The sequence below is a fragment of the Heptranchias perlo genome, chromosome 19, assembly GCF_035084215.1.
Source record: "Heptranchias perlo isolate sHepPer1 chromosome 19, sHepPer1.hap1, whole genome shotgun sequence".
Lineage (NCBI taxonomy): Eukaryota > Metazoa > Chordata > Chondrichthyes > Hexanchiformes > Hexanchidae > Heptranchias > Heptranchias perlo.
The window spans coordinates 18,945,062-18,959,874 of record NC_090343.1 but is presented as its reverse complement, the minus strand read 5'-3'; the positions used below and the strand labels follow the sequence as shown (position 1 = coordinate 18,959,874).

Sequence of the window (14,813 nt, the reverse complement as noted above, 5' to 3'; positions counted from 1 at the left end):
TTGTTATTTTTCGAAGACAGAGTGCTCAAGGAGGGGGAAATATGGGAGTTACCTTCAAAAGTAATTACAAGCACTTTTGTCTCCACTGTAAAACCAACAAGCCTGGTTATAATTTGTTGATGAAATTTAAATTGATTAGACAATTGATATGATTTGCCGTTTAAGCACTTGAAAGGGAAAAGTTACTTGAAATTTAAGGGGACGATCAAATTTATTTAAAACATCTTAGTGGTTCCTGTCTAATGCTGTGTATCAGATGGAGTATTTGGGGTAAGTAAAATTGTACATTGACGAGTCCTGTCAGTCCAATAATACTGCTCGCCAGAATTGGAATAATTTTGAAATGATAAAATGGACTCAAGATATTTTGGTAATAAAAGTGATCCAAGAAGAGTTTAGGAAAAATAAACAAAAATGTGTTAACTATAACTTGGAACAGGTTGGAAATGTCTAATCTATGTTTTAAGGGTTAATGTAAATATTGTAGTGGACATCAGAGCATAAGAACATAAGAAATAGCAGAAGTAGGCCAGATTGCCCTTGAGCCTGCACCGTCATTCAATAAGATCATAGCTGATCTTCGACCTAACTGTATAAAACACTAGTTAGGCCACAGCTTGAGTACTGCGTACAGTTCTGGTCACGACATTACAGGAAAGATGTGATTGCACTAGAGAGAGTGCAGAGGAGATTTACAAGGATGTTGTCAGGACTGGAGAATTTTAGCTATGAGGAAAGATTGGATAGGCTGGGATTGTTTTCTTTGGAACAGAGGAGGCTGAGGGGTGATTTAATTGAGGTGTATAAAATTATGAGGTGCCTGGATAGAGTGGATAGGAAGGACCTATTTCCCTTAGCAGAGAGTTCAATAACCAGGGAGCATAGATTTAAAGTAATTGGTGGAAGGATTAGAGGGGAGCTAAGGAAAAGGTTTTTCACCCAGAGGTTGGTAGGGGCCTGAAACTCACTGCCTGAAAGGATGGTAGAGGCAGAAACTCTCATCACATTTAAAAAGTACTTGGAAATGCATTGAAGTGCTGTAACCTACAAGGCTACGGACCAAGTGCTGGAAAGTGGGATTAGGCTGGGTAGCTCTATTTCGACTGGCACAGACATGATGGGCCGAATGGCCTCCTTCTGTGCCATAAATTTTCTATGTTTCTAAATTTCTAACTCCACTTTCCCGCCTGATTCGCATATCCCTTGATTCCCTTACAGTGCAAAAATCTATCGATCTCAGTCTTGAATATACTCAATGGCTGAGCATCTACAGCCCTCTGGGGTAAAGAATTTCAAAGATTCACAACTCTCTGAGTGAAGAAATTCCTCCTCATCTCAGTCCTAAATGTCCAACCCCTTGTCCTGAGACCGTGTCCCCTAGTTCTAGACTCTCCAGTCAGGGGAAACATCCTCTCAGCATCTACCCTGTCAAGCCCTCTTAGAATCTTATATGTTTCAATGAGATCACCTCTCATTCTTCTAAATTCCAGAGAGTATACGCCCAATCTAGTCAATCTTGCCTCATAGGACAGCCATCTCATCCCAGGAATCAATCTAGTGAACCTTTGTTGCACTGCCTCTAAGGCAAGTACATCCTTCCTTAGGTAATGAGACCAAAGCTGCACACAATCCTCCAGGTGTGGTCTCACCAAAACCCTGTACAATTGCAGCAAGACTTCCTTACTCTTGTACTCCAACCCCCCCTTGCAATAAAGGCCAACATAGCATTTGCCTTCCTAATTGCTTGCTGTACCTGCATGTTAACTTTCTATGTTTCGTGTGCAAGGACACCTAAATCCCTCTGAACACCGACATTTAATACTTTTTCTATTTTTCCTACCAAAGTGAATAACCTCACATTTTCCCACATTATACTCCATCTGCCACCTTCTTGCCCAATCACTTAACTTGTCTATATCCCTGTGCAAGCTCTTTGTGTCCTCCTCACAGTTTACTTTCCTATCTAGCTTTGTATCGTCAGCAAACTTGGATATGGTACACTCAGTCCCTTCATCTAAGTCACTAATATAGATTGTAAATAGCTGAGGCCCAAGCACTGATCCTTGCAGCACCCAACTAGTTACAGCCTGTCAACCTGAAAATGACCCATTTATTCCTACTCTCTGGTCAGTAGAGCTCCTCTAGAGATCTGATGAATGAGATGAAATGAGTAATTGATAGCTTTCTCTTGGAGGTGTTTGTGACCTTGCCTATACTGAACAATGACAAAACTGCATTTGATAGTCTGGTTACTACCCATGATATCGGGACTGGGCAGGGGGAGGTGAAATGGCTAATGTGGCTCAGGCAAGTGAGAAAACCTTTTAACCAAGGCACACCATAGAGAAACCGACATAATCAATGGAAGTAATCGAGAGTATAAGGATCAGAATGTATCCAAAGCCATTACTTGTAGCATGTATCGTGGTTTTGTATTAAATCAGATACATCAAAGATTGAACAATGTACAGAATAACAAGATCCCAAAATGGGTTACTGATAAACATTTATGGGCGTGGTATAAAGCAGATTATGACCTATGTAAGGCTAGAAGATATGGAACGGTATATCTGGTTCGAAAACCATGTAATGCCACAACGGGAAAAATGGTTCTCCCACTGTTGGGAGTGCATTGCTTCAAGTACAGGACAAGCCAAAGGAAATATTTAGTGTACAGTCAGCGGGTACGCTTGAAAGAAATACCTTCTAAAGAACTCACTACCTTCCCTAAACATCTATTAAGGGTTCACGAGGGAGAATGAAACAAGGTGGACCTGTCTTGTTGTAGACTGGTGTCAGGGGTCTGGACATACTCCAGTGGAATGTGTTTACCTGTGGGTTCACCTTGGGAGATGAGAACCCTGAATGCCTGGTGAAAGTTATCAATAGGTGGGTTGGTACCCAACCTGGCCTATCAAACCCGAGGTCGATATTGTCTAACCACCAGTGATGTTACATTCAGGCATGGTAATACCATCTGTCCTATCACTTATTCTCCTTTCTTTCTCACCCCCACTAAAGTTACTAAGGTTGAGCAACATACTCTCACGCCAATGCAACCACAGAATATAACAAGAGATTCATGTTAATCTCACCCTACAGGAGGAAGCTATACAAGCCGTAGTACCCTTTGGTCACCCTATTCCTCCCTTATCATTAAGTCTTAAGTCCATATTGGTATGGTCACATGCCTCACTTCAATACCTGGTTAAAATGAAACAAGCCAATGTGCTTATAGAACAAAAAGTACAAAAGCTAGGAGACCATGAATGATGGGAAACAGTGTATAATGTGGATCAGAATAATTAGTATGACTTTAATATGTATGCAATGTATACTAGTGTTTGTTATGATAATTTGCTTATTTATAAAGCGACATTTAACTGGAAAACGTGGAAAGGAAATATTTTTGCTAATGTCACTGCAAACCCATCCTAAACGGGAATCAATAATAAAAACCTAACAACCAAGGACAATGATCAGAGTATGAAGTGGATCAGTCAGAAGATTCAACAGACCAACTTGAGGAAGGATTGTGAGGTTCAAAACCTCTAACAAAAGACATTTGAAGGAAGAGGTTAACTGTGCCCCTTTTAAACAAAAGACATTTGAAAACCTACAAACTCAGAAATATAGTAAACTGCGTTCTCGCAAATCCTGTTTGTCCCTCAATGGCACTGATGGCACTGGAGAGTGAGTTTCGAGATCAAAGACATTGTACTGTGTGGATATATATCTAGATCATTAAATAAAAAAGCTAGATAGATAATATTGAGCTTGGAGGGTTGTCAGGCTTTTAAAACACGTTGACTTTTGGAAGCACAAGCTTTTCAACACAGCAGGGGGCAATGTAAGAGAAGGCAACAAGGGCGTAGAAACATAGAAAATAGGAGCAGGAGTAGGCCATTCAGCCCTTCGAACCTGCTCCGCCATTCAATATGATCATGGCTAATCCTCTAAATACCATATTCCCGCTCTCTCCCCATACTCCTTGATGCCTTTTCTGTCCAGAAATCCATCTAGCTCCTTCTTAAATATATTCAGTGACGTGGCCTTCACAGCCTTCTGTGGTAGATCTCACCACCCTCTGTGGTAGGTTCACCACCCTCTGAGAGACAAAATTTCTCCTCATCTCGGTGCTAAATGTCCTACCCCATATCCTGAGACTGTGACCCCTCGTTCTGGACCCCGCAGCCAGGGGAAATATCCTCCCTGCCTCCAGTCTGTCTAGCCCTGTCAGAATTTTATATGTTTCAATGAGATCCCCTCTCATTCTTCTAAACTCGAGTGAATACAGGCTGAGTCGACCCAATCTCTCCTCATACAACAGTCCTGCCATCCCAGGAATCAGTCTGGTGAACCTTCGCAGCACTCCCTCTATGGTAAGTACATCCTTTCTTAGGTAAGGAGTCCAAAACTGCACACAATACTCCAAGTGTGGTCTCACCAAGGCCCTGTATAACTGCAGTAAGACATCCTTGCTCCTGTACTCAAATCCTCTTGCAATGAAGGTCAATATATCATTTGCCCTCCTAACTGCTTGCCGCATCTGCATGTATGCTTTCAGTCACTGGTGTACAAAGACACCCAGGTCCCTTTGTACATCAACATTTCCCAATCTATCACCATTTAAATAATACTCTGCCTTTCTGATTTTCCTTCTGAAGTGGATAACTTCACATTTATCCACATTATACTGCATCTGCCATGTATTTGCCCACTCAGTCAACTTGTCTAAATCGCCTTGAAGCCTCTTTGCATCCTCCTCACAACTCATGATCCCACCTAGTTTTGTGTCGTCAGCAAACTTGGAAATATTACATTTGGTTCCCTCATCCAAATCATTGATATATATTGTGAATAGCTGGGGCCCTAGAACTGATCCCTGCGGTACCCCACTAGTCACTGCCTGCCACCCCGAAAAGGACCCATTTATTCCTATTTCTGTTTCCTGTTTTTAACCAATTTTCAATCCATGCCAGTATATTACCACCAATCCCATGTGCTTTAATTTTGCACACTCCCCTCTATGTGGGACTTTATCAAAGGCTTTCTGAAAATCCAAATAAACCACATCCACTGGTGCTCCCTTATCTATTCTACCAGTTACATCCTCAAAAAACTCCAGTAGGTTTGTCAAACACGATTTCCCTTTCATAAATCCATGTTGGCTTTGTATAATCCTGTTGATATTTTCTAATTGTCCTGTTCTCACATCCTTTATAATAGACTCCAGCATTTTCCCTACTACTGTGGTTCCCTATTTTCTCTCTCCCTCCTTTTTTAAATAGTGGGGTTACTTTTGCCATCCTCCAATCTGCAGGAACTGTTCCATAATCTATAGAATTTTGGAAGATGACAACTAATGCATCCACTATTTCCACGGCTTTCTCTTTTAGTACTCTGGGATGCAGTTTATCAGGCCCTGGGGATTTATATGCTTTCAGTCCCATTAATTTCTCCAGCCCTTTTTTTTACTAATACTAATTTCCTTTAATTCCTCCTTCTCACTAGTCCCTTGGTTCCCTAGCATTTTTGGGAAGTTATTTGTGTCCTCTTCCGTGAAGACAGACCAAAGTATTTGTTTTAATTGCTCTGCCATTTCCTTGTTCCCCATTATAAATTCTCCCATTTCTGACATTTGTCTTTGCTAATCTTTTTCTTTTTACATATTTGTAGAAGCCTTTACAGTCCACTTTTATGATCCTTGCAAGTTTACTCTCATTCTCTATTTTTCCCCTCTTAATCAATCTCTTGGTCCTTTTTTGCTGAATTCTAAACTGCTCCCAATCCTCAGGCTTTCTACTTTTTCTGGCAACTTTATATGACTCCTCTTTGGATCTAATACTATCCTTAATTTCTTTTGTTAGCCATGGTTGGGCCGCATACATCAAAGGCTTTGATCAGGAAAGCAACGATAGGAATGAGCGGACCATACATTTTCACACCTATCTGGTAATCTGTTCAAAGAAGTGTGATTTATAGAACATCAAATAGTATTGCATCCAGAATATGGTCAAATGGTATGAGGACTGGATTTGAAACCACTGAAACAATCAGATTTGGAGACATCAGGACCATTAAGAATGTCTATGAACACAAATGAAAGGGGCTATCTCTACATGGAAGGACATAAACAGAGATAGTAAAGGAGCCTTTTACATTCCATGATTCGAGCACATGGTCTTTTCTACATCAAAGGGTCTCCAGTCACATGATCAAAGCCTAAACTGTCAATCATTGGGGTATATTGATGATTGAAGCATAGCAACAGGGAGCGATTGGACTAAAAGAATGACACTCCCCAATCCCATGTCCTGTTGGTAAAAACAATATAATAAGATCTCGAGAGAAGAACAGTCTCTCCACCACACGGCAGTCAAAAGGAACCATCATGCACGCTGCAGTCGAACATCATGCAAGAAGAAGAGGACCTCGTGAGCTGAAGAGCTGATCAACCTTCAGGCCTCCATGAGCGAAATCCTTGGTTTAAAGGTTCTTTATGTATTAATGGTTTGCCTGATGTGTGTGTGAATTGTTAAGTCATTACATAATAACATTGTGAATTATTAAGTGTATAATGGGATTTTATAGAGGAAAGTCATCAGAACGGTTTGATGTTGCTTCATGAATGCTCGAATGAATTATAACATCATTAAATAATTACTTTTCATTAATGAAACTACCATGAGTAAGGATGACTTTCTTTGCTTGACTATTCGTCCAGTTCCAAGAATCACAGGAAATAAGGATTACCCTGCAGTGCTTATGTTATATTGTTGTTACAATTCCTAATAATTCAGCATTGAATGTTAAAAGAAAGCCAAATATATTTGTTATAATTTTAAACAGCTTAACATACAGCAATATTCAGCAACTCACTGCTCACTTACAAACTGAATCTTATAGACTGACTAAATCCAGTTCCAAATTGTAACATCGATACTGACTGATGTTAAGAGGAATTCTCTAAATTCCTATATTAAAACTTATATATGAATTCAATAGCCCAGAATTTGCTGGAGCAGGGTATCTTGCGGTGAGCGCCTTGAGTTGGATCTTTTCCCCACCCTTCAGCTCCAATTAATTTTGCACCGTAAATGGCTGGAAGTGCGAGGTCAACAGGGTCGTGGTGAACGATGGGACCAATAGTCTGTCTCCTTAACCAATTGTATTTAAGGATAGAGAAAGAAACAGAGTGACCGACAGAGAAGGAAAGAGGGTGAATTAGAGTCAAATTAGATACAGAAAGAGTAATAAAGAGAGAGAAAGATTGATTGGATTAAGAGAGAGAGAAAAAAGAGGCAGAAATGTAAGAAAAAAAATTAAAATTTAAAATTTAAAAAACTTCAAGGGACAATTTACCACCTGCAGGAATAAGACTCCACAGTTTCAACTGTTCCCTTTCTCGGCCTCCAAGGTTGAGTGGTATTGTAGGAACATAAATCTCATCAATAAAAGGGTCTTTACATCGTTAAATACCAGCCCTAACTTTCTGCGACAAGTTTAATTCATGTTCATGCGCAAATACAGCAATTTCTTGACACTCATGAGAAAGTTGACGGCGAGCTCCCATTTTTGCGAGGCTAATGGTGGAGTGCATAAATTGTCCAGCGAAGTTGTGGTAATTCGCTACTCACGGCATCTCTCTTCCTCACCACAAATTGCTGGATTTTTTACACACTAATAACGGCGTGCGCATTAAATTTGCCGTTATTTTCCCAGCAAATTCTGGCCCAATAAATCTAATTATGGAAGTCATTGATCTGTGACTAAAATGATTAATTTTTCTGAACAGTTTCTGAAATCAGGCTAGGAATTAAACTCCATTCGAACTCCTCTAGATTTATTGGTACATAGGCTGTTGTCATTCATTCTTTTCTGATGAGTCTACATGTTTGTAACTATGCTTGTATGCAAATGGATCTAACTACATTATCTTGATTTCAATGAGAATCCAGTTGAAAGTGTAAAAACAAACATATTACCGGTCAGGAAAAAATACTTAGCCTTAAAGAGGCAGGGATGCAGTGTTAAGAAGTTTTCAGGCATGGCGGTTTCATGGAGCAGCTAGATCAGGTCTGCTTTATACATACCAATAACATTGCCAAGTTGAGTGCTGGGGCATTTTCTTACTGAAGAAGACATCATCACTTTCAATTTTGTTTCTGTTTTACTACATTTAATCTTTCATACTTGGTTGGAAGATAGGTTAATAATTATTCAAATAATAAATCCATTCCGGGCTTTCACACATTCAGGAAAAAGTAAACAGAAAAGTAAATCAAATGTTATAGGCAGTGTAAATGGAAATAACTATCCAATTAAATGTGAACACATTTAATGTATTAAATTTAAATGGACCAGAATTCTTGCAGAATATCATTTTTATAGTTCTCTGAATATCTAACCAGCAAAGCTTCAAAGCTTTGTATTGTAATCTGTGTGGAATGGATTTAAATAATAAAGGATGCTATTTGTGGGGTTTTAAAAGTCTGATGCTTGAAAATGTCATGACATTTGAAATCACTGGCAAGTCTTGCAATCACTGCCACAAAATAGTGAAAGACAGGGATGCGATAACATAATCTTCAAAAATGAGATGATTATATCGTAAATTACAACAAATTGAACATGGAAACAGCCAAGTATTACTATCTTTCCAATTCCAATAATAAATGTAATTCTGAAATGCCTTATTACAGTTGCAACATAGGAAAACAATTTTATCACATCAATCATTGCTAAGCTAGAGGCACAGTGACTGACATATAGTCACACTATGACATTTACTGCAGGTAATACCACAAAATATCTGAAATCATTTTCATTATGATATCCCTTCACCTTTTAATTCATACTAATAGGGATTCAAGCATATTCAAGTAGAAACACAAATCCATTTACAGGAACTGGGAGCACTACTTAATGTAGTCAGTTCTACTGTGGCAGTCCCTATGCAATAGTCCTTAAGTGAGACAAGTGGAAAAAGTAGAGATGAAATGCTTCTAATGCAAAGCTTTTCAAGATTTCATCCCAAAAGAGAGCGCAAATTGATTATCGATCATTCATGTTCTGAATATTGCTATTGCAAAGGCTAGCTCGATTACGTGGTGCCTGTCTGTTGTTTTTCCTTGCAGTAAACAGTGGTGGTGTGGTGTCACTCAGAGCAGTGCAAAAAGCACCAGCTTATCCATGGACCATCTTATTATGGTTTTGATAAATGAGTATTATAGATAAAATTACACATTAAAGTATGAAGAATGGATCTTATTTATGTGAATCTTTCACAGTAACAGATTGTGTATCAGTATGGATTACTGATATACTTTTTTGAATTACAAAGTGCAACAGCAATCAATCATGGGCCCTGGAATGTCACAACTGACCTGTACACACTTATCTATCTTGTCCTTCTATCTTGTTACTTTACACACTCCCATGGTTTGAAAGCGAATGAAAGGCTTTCCAGAATAAATAGGCACATTTTCATGTTCAGTAAATTTATTTTCTTTGGCCAAAATGTGTAAGACACTACATTTATTAATTTTCTTTCCTTTGTTTTTCTTCTCAATATTATCATTGTGTACAGTTAATGATGCAGTGCTGCATGAATATTAAATTTAAATTTTGGCTGGGTCTTTATCATTACTGTGATCAGCTGAAAGGTCACTTATTATTACTCTTACTTATCGTTTTGTCCAGTTGGTAATATAGATGATGGGAACTGTGTGGAGCCCACACAGATTAATTTTAACTAGGCCATCACCCTTATTCAAAGGTGAGGGTGTTACTGTTAACAGGAAGTTCTTACTGCAGTAGGAATCATTCTTCAGAAATAGAATCTTTCTAACCATTTCATGATATAATTTAGTAGAAGAGAACACCACTGTGGGGAAAAGTACTTTAAATACAAAACAATTCAACCTTTTCTGTTTTCAATGTAATGTCTTTAAAAAACAATATCTTTGAGGAGAAATATCGAATTACAGCACTGATCTGCACTGCTGAGGAAAGCTAATATTTCAGGTCAGGTAGATGGCCTGATTCTTGCTTTACTGGCATCAGTCACGGGATTCAGCCAGTGAGTGCCAGCACTTAACCAACAGGGATCAGCATCCTTTTCATTTCTCGTAGCTGTTTGAGAGAGGACATTAATTCTCCAGGCCACTATCTGCCAAATACTGCTTTGTACTCAGCCAGTACTGGAGTTGAGAATTCATGTCAGCTCCCAACCTTCATCTAGAAATGAACAGGATGCGAATGCCTGTTTCAGTGCAGTCACTCGTTGACTGAATTTCCTTCGTGGTTGACGCCAGGTAAGCAGCAACAAGGGCATCTGCCGGAGCTGAAATGTGAGGTCTCCTTGGAGTGTAGCACACAGGCATTTTTTTGCATTTCTCCTTATAGCAGTTTAAAAGAAAACTCTAAAAGGGAAATATAAAAGATAAAAGTACTTTGCATTCACAGCATATACCCCTATGGAACACGAAAGAATCCTTGCTGAATGCAAAAAGTGTTCGTAGAAGCTTTCTCGATGACATGGTAGGTAAATGGACTATTTGGTGTGATAGTGAGTGATAAGGGTACCAGATTCAATCTTCTGTCTGCATTCTTAGCTACTCTTAGCCAGTAGGGTGCTAGGCAGGTGTTTTAATTAGCCTTAGTATTCTTGAGTTACAAAGAGAGATAAAAGAAAATGATCAGGCCACGCTTCTTCCCACTGGTTGCTACTGGAAAGTGCAAATGTGTGAACACCAAGAGAAGACACAGCCAGGCTTGGATGTGAAGGACCCCTTGGTTGAATAGTCTGTTGATAATCCTGTCTATCCTCGCACTTGAAATGAGGTACCAGAAAGCAACTGCCATCTAAGACATTGTACTTCAGTATGAGCCATCAGTTTATGGAGAGGGTGGAGGGGGGTGGGTGGGGGAGGAGGGGAGTAAACTGCAGAGAAAATGTGCTTCTAGGAATACCACTGGTTCTGGTTGAGTGTTCCATGTTCCAACAATCCTCTACATAAAAAAAATCTTAATCTCTCCCTTCATTCTTTGGCGATAATCTTCAATTTGTTATTTACTGACTCATTGACCAGTGGAAATAATTTTTCATGATTTACCTTATCAAAGCCTTTCAAAATTTAGAACATTTCTTATCAAATTTCTGCTTAATCTTCTTTGTTCTACTAAAAAGTGCCCCAGTTTCTCTTATCTCTCCTCATAACTAAAGCCTCTCGTCCCTGCTATTACCTTCATGAATCTCTTCTGAACCCTCTCCATGGCCTTCAAACCTTTCCTTAAGGCACCCAAGACACAATGGGGGTGAAACTGGTCATTCACAGTAGCACAAAATGGGCTGATAGGAAATCAGCAGCTATCAAGGAAAATGGAACAGAAAATCGGGTGCAATGTAAAACGGGCTGCCGATTTGCTATCTGTGCTGATTGAGACTAAAATGAAAAGTATCTGTGCATTATGGAAGATACCTGAATTGCCATTTTTGGGTTAGTCATGTTAAATAGTACTATACAAATCAAGATCACTCATAATAATAACATCTGAGTGACAGTAGTCCGTGAGTCTGAAAATCCACCTAAGGTCCTCCTACCGGAAAGTGAAGGGTCAATCCAAATAGGATGGAATCTACCCCAAATTCCTAGCCCTCTTGGGTGGAAATTAGGCTTCCCACCCTCTCCATTTCCAGGAATGCTATCTACAATTATAACCCATGGTTAGTTAATTTTTAGGTGCATGGTTTTTCTTTTTTTACCCATATTTTCTAAGCACATTTTGGTCAAATTGCATGGCCTTTTCACAGTTAAAAAAAACAATCTTCGTGTAACAGGCTAACTACAATTTTGCCATGTAAAACCAAGAAGGAAACTGAATATGTAGTGCACATGAATAAGCACACGTTTCGTGGGTAGGGGCTGTTTAACTAAGCTGGATAGGCTCTAGTTGGCAAGACCGCCACCTAGAGGGAGCTTTCCACTACCAGGGGAGGAAACTGCGGACACCTGTTGCAGCCCCAGAAGAGAGGAGCCCATTTAAACATTGCAGGCAAGTCCTGATGATCAGAAGATTGAATTTTGTTTTGGCCCTGAATTGAGATAAAACAAATAAAGTTTTGGGGTCTGAGGAGATGGACAGGTGCCTACAGAGTCTGGTAAAGGCCCCAAGATGCAGGAGGGAGCAGATAATTGATCTTGGAAGTTATCAAGTGCTTGGCAGCTCCTTTGGATAAAATTGCAACAAAAACTTTCCATCCTCGAATACATCATGGTCTTTCGAGGTGAGGTACATTGGTGAGTGCTTGGTGTCTGAATCAACATTTGGTCTGCATGAAATCCTTTTACGAACAGGACGCACACTTAAATTGTCCATAACAGTAAATAGTAAATGCCAAGAGGCATTCATTTCACCCACACATACACATTATGCTTAGCTGTTTTTCTAAAAATACAATGAACTTAATGATTTCCTGCTCCTGGTACAGAACTTTATGCGTTGAAAGCACATATCAAGAATGTCATTAAAATTAATGGACAGAAAAGCATGCTGAAGAAGCTGACGTCCATACCTGAATCCCCATAGTGCTTGAAGCTCTGCCCCCATAGCACTAATTTGTAAAGTCTACCCCTCATTAAATTTCAGAAGGCCTACAAATGGATTTTTGTATAACATTTATTAGCCAAACTATATTTTTCAGTCAAATTTTAACCCCTCTTTTGTAGCTAGTGACTCCTGTCGAGTACAGTTCCATGGATGCTAGCAGCAGGCTGGTATCTCACCCAAGCTGCCATTATTCATCTATAAGCCTAGATGGTGAGTGTCGGCAGGCTATTAAATCTGTGGGTGAAGCCCAATCCTGCCCTCACCTGATATCTACACACAGGCACTTTCCAGTAAGGTCACTTAGCTCAGGGAGGCTGAGGCCCAAGTGTATTGCTCTTATCACCACCCCAGCTAAGATCAGTTAATTCAGTACAGGTCAGGGATTGAACCCAGCATCTCCTTGATCTCTATGGCTCACTACCATACCATTCAGAGCATTTAGCCACTGAGGTATCAGCAGAGCCTGCATTTGTAGGTCAAAATACTTCCTTTAACACAAAACATTTGCTAAAACTAAAAGAAAAAGAATTACTTTGCAGATAACACATTAAAACAACAGTTTGCATTGGGTTGGAGAGGAATTAACATTTCTAACTTGAGAGTAGATAATCACCTGCACTTGGGATGACAAGTATGTACGGTGTAGTTATCTGTATCCTACCTATTACCGTTCAGACAAAGGGAAAGTTCCAGGTCAGCATGCATAAGAAAAAAAAGAAAGAAGCAAGTCTACCAAGAAAAATATCCTTTGATAATATCTCACAGCTCCCATTCTATAAAGTAAAACTGGTAATCCCAAGAGAAATGAATAATTACTTCAGGTTAAAGTTTTAATGATACCTTTGCCTCTAATTTTAATTTCAAAAGAATAAATTATGGTAGTTGGCTTTAATGAAATGTGGCTCTGTTACTTTGCCTTCAATTTGCTGAAAACTATTAAATATGTTTCTATTTGCATTGTACTTCATTTAATGCAACTATTATGATAATGAAACCTACAAAGTAAATAGGGCTAAATGTTCAGAAATGAATATTAGACATCTGGTGCAGGCTTTTAAAATTCTAGACAACTTCAACTAAAGATGCTAAATCATGCACAGAAATGACAATACAATGAGAGTGTAATGTAACACTGCAGTAATTCAGTGTAAAATAAACAGTTATATATAGATAAACATATATGTATATATACTGTGCGATCCATAAATACTGAAGACAACAGGCAATGTAATCACAAAATAAACACATGCAGGATAAAAACATGTCATTTTAACAACCAATTTAATCAAGCACTGATTGAGAATTTCTCTCCGCCTTTCCTTCAGATAAGATAGAAAGAAATTTTTTTATGTTATGTGTGATGCTGATTATTGGGCTTGAACAATGCAAAGAAAAAAAGAGAAAGGAGTTTCCATACCTTTCGTTGCCAGTCTTAAACAGCTGATTTTGGTCTCCTATGAGGAATGAGAAGCAGATGTGTCAGTGTTATGCAAACACAATTTGGTGACTTTTGCTAATTAAGGTGAGGAATTCAAGTGTCAAGCTTGGCATCACCTAATTACTTTTTGATTCATCTTGTCTTTATGCACACTTTTTGCAATCTTGGTGGTGCCCTGTAAAATGGGCATTGGCGTTTTATCTAGGTTTCTCAATTAAAAATTGTGCCAATACATTAAATACATTTTAACACACATTGTTAGCATCCAGCAATTCCAGATGAGGTATCGTATTGGTAAAGGAAAGCATTCCAATGTAACATTTTTTTCTTGATTTCCCAACACTAGTCATCCTTGTGGCACCTTTGAGTGAGACCGACAATTTAATTTGTTCCCATTTATAGCCAGGTTACGCTAGGAACTGAGTTAAAACTGTCCAAATTGATGCAAGTTGGGCCCCTGAAAGGTGACATGAGAGATTTTCATTCCATCAAACTAGACTGAATTGAAATTGCGTTCTCAAAAGTAAAACCCATTTACTATCTAATCCCCTCAACAAAGATAATTATGTGAAATTTACAATGAGTTCTGATGGTTTTTGAATTTTTAGTGAATAGCAAGTGTTGCTTATTTAGGAACTAATATATCCATGCGCTAACAGGGACCCACCTGAAGACCATGTGGTATAATGCAGTACAGGTAACATATATATAGGCGCCAGAGAGAGGCAAACATCCCCAATTGGTTGATACAGGTGTCAAT

The 14,813-nt window shown here is 39.0% G+C and overlaps 1 protein-coding gene across 1 annotated transcript in view; it reads right to left on the bottom strand.

Annotated features, from left to right (window-relative positions):
* The window catches only part of ptprt (protein tyrosine phosphatase receptor type T), a 721,453-nt gene that overhangs the window by 186,286 nt on the left and 520,354 nt on the right, over positions 1 to 14,813 (bottom strand). The window contains exons 14-15 of the mRNA XM_068000862.1: positions 14,033 to 14,069; positions 13,229 to 13,276 (exon numbers count right to left, since the gene is read on the bottom strand). Coding sequence (XP_067856963.1) covers positions 13,229 to 13,276; positions 14,033 to 14,069 — 85 coding nt within the window. The remainder of the gene's footprint in view (positions 1 to 13,228; positions 13,277 to 14,032; positions 14,070 to 14,813) is intronic.